The 12,621-nt window shown below is 31.3% G+C and overlaps 1 protein-coding gene across 1 annotated transcript; it reads right to left on the bottom strand.

Moving 5' to 3' along the window:
- Nucleotides 1-3,496: 3,496 nt before the first annotated feature.
- Nucleotides 3,497-5,019, bottom strand: LOC126722294 (uncharacterized). The gene has a single exon (XM_050425453.1). It carries the CDS (start codon nucleotides 4,614-4,616, stop codon nucleotides 3,711-3,713), a length of 906 nt encoding a protein of 301 aa, XP_050281410.1. The 5' UTR covers nucleotides 4,617-5,019; the 3' UTR covers nucleotides 3,497-3,710.
- Nucleotides 5,020-12,621: the final 7,602 nt, after the last annotated feature.

Genomic DNA, 12,621 nt, shown 5'->3' on the forward strand with positions numbered 1-12,621 from the left:
AAAGATTAGGCCGTGATGCAAAGTATAATACAGGAATGCCATCAATTGAACCCAAATGCCAAGTTTTCTTAACCATAATGCAAAAACACCAACCTTTAAAGCGCTAGAAGAATCCCAATTTGGTCCAAGTCAAACAAGATACAATTTCAAGTCTTTTTCTTAAGCAATTTTTTATATGATACATTAATTGATCATGTGATTGTAAAGAACTCAGGTTTGAATCGTAAAAAGCGTTTAGAAATGACTTGATTCTGAGCTGAATCTTTGGGGCATTTTGAAATGACATGTTCAAGATAAAAAATGTGATTTTCTTTTTCCACCATTTCCCATTATCTTTACGTAGGGATCAGCTACTTTCCATTAGAAAAAGGAAAATGCTTTTCTTAACAAAATGTCATACAGAATGATGAAAAACGATTATAAAACCTTATTATTTTATTTTTCTATACCAAAGACAAGTCATACATGTCAATACTGAATACCAATTACCAAAAGTGGATTTCAAATTCAAATCCCACTGAGTCAATAATACTCATTACAACAATTACATTCAAAAGGGAAATCGTATTGTCTGAGCTCTGAGGCCAAGCTTAAATGGATGACACACGGCTAAATAGTAAAAATACTGTGACCATCTAGAGGCTTTTTCTTTTTCTGTTTTAGTAATCTTTGGTTGGTGTGTGAGTGAACTTTAAGTTAAGGAGAAAAAAATAAAATCAAAAAACAAAAAGAAATACTCAACCAAACAAATCCTTAAAATCCCACCGTATCTCTTTTTTTTCAGTCACTTTGACTCGTTTAATGCCAAAGACTGCAAAAAAATTGATCAGTCTGTTCCACTCATGATGTTGCCCAATGCTGTTATGAATTTTTCCGCTTAAGATTGTTGCTTACTGCAATTATAATTGTCTCTTTTTAACGAGCATGCGCAGCCATGAGTACTTTCATTTTTTTTATTTTTTTTATTTTACTTATAAGTTATAATTTTTTCTCATTATTAAAAATAAAAATATATATATTTAAAATAAAAAAATTAAAAATTAAAAAAATTAAAATTAAAATTAAAAAAAAAGGAAGAAGAAGAAGAAGAAAGAAAGAAAGATTAATCTACAAGAATATTTATCAATGTCCACTTTAAAACTTGAAATTTGAAACAAAGAGTTTGTTCCATTTATTATTATGCATCATGATATTGACTGCCATTACAATAATAGTTGAGCATATAGAAGCCTTTGGCAATTGGCATGCCTACTAATTGACACCAAAATGTACTTCCTTGTCGTCAAATTTGAAGTTTGACATGGTCCATATGCGGTTTACACCTTATCCATGAGAGAACAATCTTCCTCAGAATATCAAAGAGCATAAGAATATGAAAACAACATCAATCCAACCACTATTCTCTCTATTAGGATTAAAAATTAGAAGGAAGATTTCAAGAAATGACAAATATGCTCACTCTTATCAATTATCGAACTAAACATGACATACATACCATAACATTTTCCTTCTTTTTTCTCTTTTTCTTTTTTCTTTTTTGCCTTTTTAAACTCCTAGGATGACTTTTACTATATACTAATTAGAGTTTATCATAAATTTGATGGGTCTAGAGGAACCATCTAGATTGACAAGATACGAACAATTTCAATGAAATGATCAATTGAAATCAAGCTCAATATATTGGACTCATGGCGAGTTTTATTAAAATGCACTTGTTACACCTAACTCGCCTTATTAAAATCCACTCGTTACACCCAAGTCACCTGATACCTATGTGACATGGCTATTTCCCATAGGTTCTAGGAATTTCCTCATGGGCCTTATCCCTAATCTTATCAGCTTCGCACTCCTCATTTCTCACATTCTCTCTTGATCACTACTAGCAGCTTGTTGAAGCTAATTCACATGTGTGAAGTACAGAGAAAAATTCAAAGAGAGAAAGAAGTTTCTATTGTAGTTGATTTCGTCCAAAATCCAACTGATCACTCGAAATCAGTGTGATCGATTTCAATCAATTCCTTAGTTGCAATAGATCTGAAAATCTCTCATCCAACATCTTTAGGTCAAATGAGAGGTTTATAGGTAATTCAAACCCGATTCACCCCTAACTCTTTTTTCTTTTTGGATAGAATTTTTTATATATAGAGAGAGTTTTAATATAAGATATCTCGTTTCTGATAATTTTGCTCTTTATCATCAGACCGGAACACCAATTGATTTTTTGTTGAATCTCAAAATATTTTATTCAGCTATCAAAAATTTTACCAATTGAACTAATTCTAATGCATCAAAATAACTCCATCTTTCAACCTCCACCAAAAATATATATATAAATAAAGGAAAAAAAAAAAAAAAAAGTATAAATTTGGCTCCACTCTGGTGGTCACATCAGAGTTCAGAGGCCACCTTTCCTAACCAAGGTGTGTCGGGGCTTATGCACGCACAATCATGCTTCATTAGTTTCCGCTTGGGGGCATGTGCTGGTTTTTAGACAATGGGGACCAAGGGGTTCTTGTGAGTGAGTCGCAAAGGACCGAGTGAAGAGGTCTAGTTAAGTTGAGCATAGAAGTCCGTTTAAAGTTTTATGAGAGGAACAGGAATTTGACCTAGTCCAAGCTTTCTCTCATTCCCAAAGTAGACTTTAACTTGTCCAGGGCCTCGTCAAGTTGCTTTACATCCTAGACCAACATATTTACTCTTCTCTGTAACATTTTAATGCTCTTAAATGAAGCCAGTTAGAGCTTTGGCTTATTGTGGGTTCAAAAACAGGATGTCGAATTTTGAAGCAAAAACAGTTTCTAAGCTTAATTTGTGCCTAAAGGAGTTACATTACATTGCATGACTATGTTGTTTCTAAGCTTTATTAAATCAAACTTTGAAGGTTAAATCCTAATGTTTCCACATGCTCGGTTTAGTAAAGCAAAAGGGTACGAAACTTTAAGGTTGATTTGTTACATTAAAACTTGCATTACACTGAAATTTTTTCACACCAATAATTGATTTTGGTCTTCAAGTAAAAATTTGGGGAACAACAGAGAAAATTGTAATTTCACTTCCCGACAACACCAAAATAACTATTTTCATAAACAAACAAATAATGAATCCTCATATTGTCTTGTCTTGTCTTGTCTGATACCTGTTTGCCAATATGAACATGTTTTTCAAGCAAGAAAATTTTAGTAACCTTTAGAAGAAGGCACTCTTAGCAAAAGACCATGGGAAATTCTTAATAAGGCTAAACCAATCTTCATTGACTAATTGCCCTTTCAGCAAATCTTCTTTGATATCTTCCAAAATCCCCAAAAGCTCGTTGGCCTAACTTCTTTTAACCTTTTGATTATTTAAACCACCATATATAAAAGACCATCCCCATTCACAAAATTTCTACCAATCTAAGATTTGTTTGCGTGTAATTTTTATAAAGTTTCAGTACCATCACGTACCAAAAAGCAAGAATAGTTAGCAGCACCACCAAGAATTCAAGACAGACTAAAAAGACATCAAAAACAAGCCAATTGTTCTATGTTCTACAAGTCTACCTACAACTCCAAGTTACTTTCTTCTCTCATATATGATCAAAAAATAATAATTCTCTGTTCCTTTCAAGTAGAAAGGAAAAACAACAGCAAAAATTGAAACATAAAAACCGAAGAGGAAGTCTTTAAAAAAAATGAAAACAAAAGCAAAAGGGAAAAAAAGAATAAGTTTCTTTATTGGTTCTTACAGGCATAGATCAACAAGGAGAACTCAACTCTGTCTTGGTCTTTCTGTACCAACTTCTCCTCCAACCACAGCCTGCTATCCATTCCACTTCTTGTTCTGAACATGAACACTGCATAACCAGATGCAGGACTAAAGAACCAGTCGTGCACATCCCACATCAGATCAACCAGCAAATTATCCACAAATATGATCTGATTGCCTCTAAAATTCCACTGCAGCCTCTTTACACGAATCACTGTCTTTTTATCGATGCTGACAGATAAAACTGGTGACCTTAAGCCATCATTTTCTCCACTGCACCTTATCAAAATGTCATGTACAATGCCAGTGTCACAGAACTGAGCCTTGGTGGAATAGACAGTGTTGCCTGAGCAATGCTCTCTCCTTGAAATGAGTGAGACTTTTGCAAGAGAAGTAGCGGTTTTGAACCTCTTGGTCACAGCTTCTTCAGCCATATCGCCTAGAATTAGGCCTATTTCTGAATCAACCATGACAAGCACATAAAACCCATCAACAGGTTCAGGCCCTGTGTCATACTTTGCATTAGAAAGATCCCAGAAGACTTCAATGTTTGAGTTATTAGATTCCATCAATTTGCTCCCTTTCTTCTTCCTGAATAGCCTTGAATTCGTGTTGAGTCTGAAGGGTGGTGTGGATGATGGTTCATCGCCAAAGTTCATGCTCAGGCCTTGAGAAGAATTGTTCTTGCACCATGTGGCTGTGACCAAGATTTGCTTTTGGGTGGAGAGGGTGATTTTGTAAACACAAGTGACTGAGTTTTGGATTGAAGGGGTTAGGCTTGGATTAATACAAGCTGCGTTTGAATAGCTTGAACATGAAGGATTAGACACACTTACTGCGTTTTCGCTGAAACAAGAAACTATGTCTCTCATTTTAAAGAACAAATTTTGAGGAAATGAGAAAATACAAGACAGTTCTTTTTTCTAACAGACAGACAGATCTGGAGGTTTGGAGAAAATGGGTGCTTCTCTTTTGGGCTGTCCTAAAAAGAAATGAATTATAGAGATTGGAGGTTGGACAAAGTTTGGTACTTTTGAACTGTCTTTGGTTCCTTAAATCTTTTTTTCTAAAGAGAGAACACAGATGGAGATAAAATGGAAGAAGGCAAGGAAAACCAGGTTCTTTACAGGCTCATATGTAATAAATATGATTCTCTCTCTCACTCTTAAAAACTCTGCAGCCTATGAGGAGAGAGAGAGAGAGAGAGAGAGAGAGAGGAAAGAATAGGAGATTGAAGCAGATATGTTCAAGGTTCCTGTTTATTGTGTTTTCTTTATTCACTTGTGCCAGTTCATTTCACGTATTAAAAATCAAAAGTAACTGAAAGGGAAAGGGCATAAAAAGGGAGTTAGACCTGGTCTGATTCCCAGCACTGTTTGTGACATGATAATGTTTGCTTTTAATTTCCTAATATTCGGTTTTTAGAAATTTATAAGTTCAAAGATGTAAATGTAATTAATGGGGGAAAGTTATGAGTGCTTTTTTGTTGGGTTTAATTATTCAAGACTTTGACAAAATTGTTACAATACAATAAAATAAAAAGAGTAAGGGCACGTTTGGTACACTGTAATGATTATTACATAGGAATAGGAATAAGTATTACAAGGAATACATTAAGTTTGAATGTAATAAGTATTACTATTCATTAGTTTGGTGACCATTTAGAAATAAAATCCTGAATATGCATCCACAATTTAATAGAGTATAAAAAGAAAATGCAATTAAATCATTTTAAAGTCAAATTTCTTAAAATACACTTATTTTAGAGTGTTCAAAATAGAGTTAATAATTAACAACAAGGAAAAAAAATTTATTTCCTTTTGAAGATATGACAACTAATGGCTTTTTAGGAAATTTTTTTAAAAAGTTATTATATAAGGTAAATGAATAGATATTCAGTACTTTTGATAAGGAATAGTTATTCCTCATTTTGAAAAATAGTTATTCATATGGAATAACTATTCATTGTAATAAAAACATAACCAAACAACCGAATAGTTATGTTATTGGAATATCTATTACATTACAGTGTCTATTATAGTCTACCAAATGTGACCTAATACTTGTTACACATATCTCATGTTTGAAGTTGGAACCGAAATCGTGACTTTAAATCACGATTTTTAAGTTTAAAATTATGACTTCAAGTTATGGTTTCAATTCAAAAATTGGGTTTGTATGCAACTGTGTGTGATAATTTGTGTGTAATAAACACAATCCAAATAAAAATTACAACAATATTTTGACAATAACAAAGTTTTGCTCCAAAACAGTGAGGATTTATAAAATTATTCATGTATGTCATTTAAACAATTCACATCATTCATTAAAAACCTCATGTGACTCTTTTTTATAAACAAAAACAAAAACAAAAATTCAAGTGACTAAAACTGCAATCGCTACAAAGTGGGTTGAAGGAAAATAATTCCAAACCAGTTTAGACTTTAGAGCTAAACTTTATACTTTTGAAAGTAGATATTGAGTTTGGAGGTAAACTTTTTTCATTTAAAACTATTGTGAATTGGGCACGATAAATTGGAAATTGAAATTATCTTATGTTGTTAAAAATAAAACATTAGAGTATAAATTGAATTGAAAAAACATGTACTTGTAAAAATGTGATTTTAAAAAGTCATGCTTTCCTCATAAAAATATAATTTGAAAATGTGTGGTTTAATAATGCGTTACCAAATAGGCATAAAGCATAATTACTATGTAATTTCAGAATACAAGTTACGTGATATCCCATACCAATAAATACCAACCACCTAGTACAAAATTTAACTTGTTTATATTACTTTTTGAGCTTATATCATATTTTTTTTATTAAATAACTTTCTTTGTTTTCTATGGAAAAAAAAAAGGTTTTCATTAATTAGTGTGAAGTAACTCGTCAGCTATACTTTAGGACTACTTAATAACTTCCATAATTGAAGTGGTAGAAAATATTCAACTTGAGTAAAATTAGATAATAGACAAAATTTGTCAACAAACTTGGTTGTAATATAAGGAAAATTATTAAGTACTTCCGGAATACCATAAATACGTACTCTCTCCTCTCACATGAATGGTGAGTCCCACTAATTAAATTCATGATGTGACCCACCATTCATGTGAGAGGAGGGAGTACGCATTTATGGTACTCTAGGAGTACACAATAATTTCCTATAATATAAGACTACAACTTTACTCAATATATTTTTATTGAATATGAATTTTGACAAATCCACAATTGGATTACATTTTCTTTTTATATTCTCCGTACTTACAAAATTTCCAAAAAATCAAAGATCAATTGTTATGTCATCAATCAAATGTTTAAATTTTAGTTTTTGTAGTTTAAAATTATTCATAAAAAATAAGTTTATAGATTGTAAAGTAAATAACATCCAATTAGCACGAAATTTAACATGTATGTTGTAAAGAAAAAAAAAACATAAAATTCAACGGTTAGATTTTAAAAATGTATAGTTATGTTAATTTTATTAGTTAGAGTTTGTAGCTTTAGACTACAACTAAGTTTGTAGCCAAACTTTATCCATTAAATAATACCCACTATTTTTATTTTCCGGGTATGACATGTCTACTAATAAGAGAGCTATACATTATAGTAATTTTATCACATCCATTTATATTGAGCAATAATTTTACATTTTTCTAGCATTTTTATTATATTTTTTATGTTAAATTGTGATATGATCAAATCAAAACAGTGGCTACACAAAATTCAATGATAAGTTCAGCCACGTCATCACATTATAACTCATGTTTAACTTTCACTTTTTTATCATGTTTGACAAGTAGAAAAAAAATCACACGTAACAATTACTTATTAATTATTGGCATAGATTTGTGAATGCGTAAAAAAAAATAGTAATAATTTTATTATATATATATATATATATGAAAAAAGAATAAATTAACTAAGTAGTTTGTGAATAAGGTCAAAATTGTTTAATAAGAGAATGAACCAAACTTAAACATATAATTTAGTTTAATGATGAGATTGAGATCAAAAAGTGATTGAAATAAAATTAAATAAATAATCCTAAACTTTTAACACTTAACTTAGCTCATTTCTATCACAATGTTCGCTCTTGGGGTGGGGGAGGGGCGGGGGTGCCATACTGCCATGGCCCCCTTGACTTTTCAAAAATTCTTTCTTTGTATTTTTGGTATAAAAATATTAGTTGGGCATAATTTTCAATAATTGCCCTCTCTAGATTTTTACTAAAAACATGTAATGCATTTATATAGTTGACTAATACATTTTTTATCCCCTCTAATTACTCTCATGTCATATATAGTTCATTAAATTAAATTGTATTTAATGCATACTAATTACTCTCATGTCATACATAGTTCATTAAATTAAATTGTATTTAATGCATACCATACGTAATTTAATTATATTATATTTTTAGGGTCATGTTAACGAGTGCCCTAAGGGTACTCATTAATAATTCATTTTAGGAAAGTTTTGTTACCACTTTTATAGGAAATGAAAAAAAAACTGTCAAAATATTAAGTGCTTTTTTTTATTTCCCATAAAAACTTTATTTAAATAGATTATTAATGAGTATCTTAAGGGCACTCGTTAGCATTTCTCATATTTTTATTAATTTGACTTATATATTTTTGACATGTCAAGACTAACTTTTTTTTTTTTCAAAGATATAAACACTTATTTGATTTAAATATTTTTGTTTACCAAAGAAAATATCATCTCTTAAATCAAAATTACAAGCATTCCATGTATAAGTAATAAATAAATATTTTATATATGTGTGTATTATTCTTTGGATTTAATTTTTTTTTATTTAAATATTTAACTTGGCCACTGAAAAAAAATTCTGGCTCCGCTAGCTCAACATGTTAAAAAAATAATAAATAAATCTAGCACTTCTAGTTTAACAATTATCATAAAGACTACTTAAAAAGCTGATCCTAAATCCAATCCATTGTAAGTGTGATTAAAAATTCTACCAGAAGACACCAGAAGACACGTATGACCTATCTCAATGATAAAGGCCAAACCGTTGAAGGTCGGTAAATATAGTCAATTTAGAGAGATTGTGATGGGTAATTATAATTGGTGGTATATAGGATGGGATAAATTTTTGTTACATGATTCTTGATTCTTTTACTAGCGATGATGAAGGCCAGTGAGATGATTATGATGGTGAATGTTTGGACCCACAAATTAAATTTAGCCTGTAGACCCACCAACCCCTACTCCCAACACACCTATGATTAAAAGCAATGCATGATGTGAGAATTGGGTTTCTCTTATTTGCCCCTTAATTTCTAATTCCAATTTTCTAATCTTAATATATGATAGTAAGGCTTAAAGCAATTTAATATAGTAAGGACTAAGGAGTGTGACTATTTTAACTCCCACTGGTCTACTTGTTACCTACTTTAATACTAATAATCATGTGGATGCAGTTGGGGAAGAAGGAACATTAAAATCAACATGCTTGGAAACTCTTTTATTATAAGTTTTGGGCCAATTGTGAAAAGTCCCCTCCTCTATTCCTCACAAAGTCACCTCAGTTTCCCTCATAGAAAATGAATCATCAATGAAAATTTACTAGTGCAGTGCAGATTTGGGATATGGATTACAGTTTACATGAAAAGCTTTTAAGGATGAGTGAAGAAAAAAAAAAAAAAAAAGAACGTGTAGGTCATGTCATATGTTATCATTAAGTGTTTATGACATATATCTTTAATGAGAAGATGAAGAAAGACTTGGAATGTGATGAGGAATTTTCTGTCACAACAAGAAACATTAAAACAGTTTTAAAGGAGGGATCATCATTCATTACTTCTCTTTAGTTCATTGAGAAGGAAAGCTTTTAGGGTTATGGACCCCAAATTGTCTGGTCCTAGGGCATGTTCCCTCATTTACGGTGAAGTACATATTATACCTTTGGCTTTATTTGTAGGAGACTGAAAATGTAGGTAGAGGATAAGCTTAGCTGTGACTGCAAATTGAAGTGACTGGGTTGGACCATATTACTGCACACCTATATCATTGAGGTGAAATTGTTGGTGAACAATGAAGGGGAACATCTTGAATTATGCCTATAAATTCCCCAAGGATATATATTATCCAATGTCTGCCTTGTAAAAAAGAACAGGTTCTAAAAATATGATTCCCTTGCCTTTTCCTTGTTCTTTCTGATATTGAAATGCAAGGTCCACATTTGCTTCAATGTTACACTAGTAGTAATAATAGTAATAGTATCCTATTTAATTTCGTTTCCTTTTGCCCCACTTTGACAGTTTGACTACATACAGAGTGAATCATCTTTTCTCGAGCTTACACTGTTGCATTCTTGTGACAAAATTTTCCAATTCTCATTTAATTTCACGGGGTCTGCTATTATATAAACAGGATCATCGATTACCATAATTTTTTCACCCCCATAACTTCTTATTCTATCAATTTTTACCTATGCATATATAAAGGTCTTACGTAGCATACAAAACATCAACTTATACGATGTTTGGAATAGGCAATACAAACATCATAAAAAGAAGAAAAACAATCGAAAGCACATGCTTATTCGCTCTGGGTGGGTCCACAAAGGGATAAAGTGCTAGCCCAGGAAATTTTTTTCAAAGTACAGATAGCAGGACTCGAACTGAGGAGCACACCCAATCGAGCCCAATACAAACACCTTAAGACCGAAAGCCCAACCAACTCGGCCAACCCCTTGGATTTCATGCTTATTCTTAAATGAATAATATTTTATTTTACTGGAATTTCACTTGTGACGAAATTCCTGACAAGTGAGTTCTAATTTGCTCAACTGGTAAAGTCTCTAATGGTTTAATAAAAGATCTAAGATTTAATCTCCGTCTATGGCAAAAACTACCTAGTATCTTATTTTGATGATAAAGAGTCATCATCAAGAGCGAATGCCATAAATAGTATAACTACTTCCAAAAAAAATCCTCACAATAAAAGTTACTTAACCTTATATGCAAACGTAAAGTCTCTAATGGTTAAATAAGAGATCTGGGATTAAATCTCCACTTACACCAAAAATCAAATCGTGTCTTCATTTGATAATAAAGAGTTATCATCAAAAGTAGACGTTATAGATTGAAACTCTATAAGAATATAATAAAAGTGAGTGATTCATATAAAATTATTGGGCTAAACACAGTGATTTAACCTTTTATATCAAGCGTCCCAACATATTTTTATGTTTGAAGAACTCTCCCAAGTATATCATTCCCTACAACATACACTAAAGTAAAGCTTCTTCCAACTAGAATAACGTAATTGGCTTCCATAGTTATATGTGTTAAACTAATTTTTTATTTCCAAATTATTCCTTAGACGCAAAGGTACAATTACACTCACTGTCAATGGAAGAAGTTTTTTTTTTTTTTTGATAAGGTGGAAGAAGTTGAATATGAAAAGAAGCAACACAATGCCACATATAGAAATAAGTGAATTCCACTCAAAAGAAAATTACCAGCTTTTAAAATGTTCAATTACTATATATGATTACTTAAGCTATTTTTCAAAGACTCCTACTACTCAAAATTTTCTTGGACTTAGTGTATGCTTGAATTGCACTGAAAATTGAATTTCCTCTGCGTTTGGCCTTCTTTTGCAGGTCTCTTGTTCTATTCACGGGACCCGCAAGTACGAAATTTAGCCAAAACAACTTTAAAACTTGGTCACACGGCACAATTCACATATTTAAAAATTATTTTGCTATAGTGTTTTCGGTTTTTAGCAATAAATGATATTCAAATAGACCCTTAATAGATAGAGTTGATATTTGACCATTATTTAACAAATAATCCATACGATTCTCATACCCTTGATCTTTGGTGATATTTCAAGGCACAACTTTATTCTTCATTTGGTAAGAGATGTCATGCATGTTCGAATGTAAACCATAGTGTTCATTTTTATGTAAATGAGAATGAAAAATAAGAAATACTTTTTTTCTCAATAAATGAAAATTTAGGGCATGTTTAGTAGAGGAGTTTTGAGTAATATTGTTTATATTTTTTTTATATACATATAGATAAAAAAATGTGTAAAAATACGTGTAATGTTGTTTAAAAACTGAAAACATGTTTTTAAATAAGCTTACCAAATAACCCTTTGACTCCTACAAAAATCACTTCTTGAGACTTCACGGAAATTGATTGAGTTATTTATTATTTGTTTTTTTTACATGCGAGAAGTTGAAAATTGACCATTAATTAAAAAAAATTATAATCCATACGAATCTCATATCCTCGATCTTGGCGATATTTCAGGGACAACTTTGTTCTTCATTTGGTCACTGAGATGACAGATGGGATTCCACACTTTCCTTCTTTTTTTTTTTTTTTCCTCCATATGTAAATATTAGTAAAGATAAAGATGTTAGTTTACTCAAAAGGCAGAGGCCGTGATGTACCCTATAATACATGAAACGTGCGAGCAACAATGTAAAAGAAAATCGAATCCCACCAAAAGGAAAGAATTCTTGTCTTAGCCTTGATAGTTAATAATAATTATAATAGTAAGAAATTCTCACCAACAAAAGTGAAGCATCTCTAGCTATCACCAAAGATCACCGATAAATGTGCATAAAATTTAAGGGAATTTCTCTTGGTAGATCCTTGAAATTGGCCTCCTTAATTGTGAGAAACTTTTAAAGAAGCAAAATATTGAACAGGTCATGAATTATCCTATCTTATTGGTAAGTTCTTTGGGTACGTATTTTGTACTTGTTTCGGAAAGCAATATTAATTAAGCCATGCATATATATATATATATATATACGGAGATGATACCAAGAATGTTGAAGTGGGAATCTGTGTTGCAAATTGCAAAGTGAGGTAAACTGTATAACA

This window comes from Quercus robur, chromosome 1, assembly GCF_932294415.1.
Source record: "Quercus robur chromosome 1, dhQueRobu3.1, whole genome shotgun sequence".
NCBI lineage: Eukaryota > Viridiplantae > Streptophyta > Magnoliopsida > Fagales > Fagaceae > Quercus > Quercus robur.

Excerpts from the sequence above, each read along its gene's own strand:
- LOC126722294 (XM_050425453.1), bottom strand. The coding sequence starts at position 4,616 with ATGAGAGACATAGTTTCTTGTTTCAGCGAAAACGCAGTAAGTGTGTCT.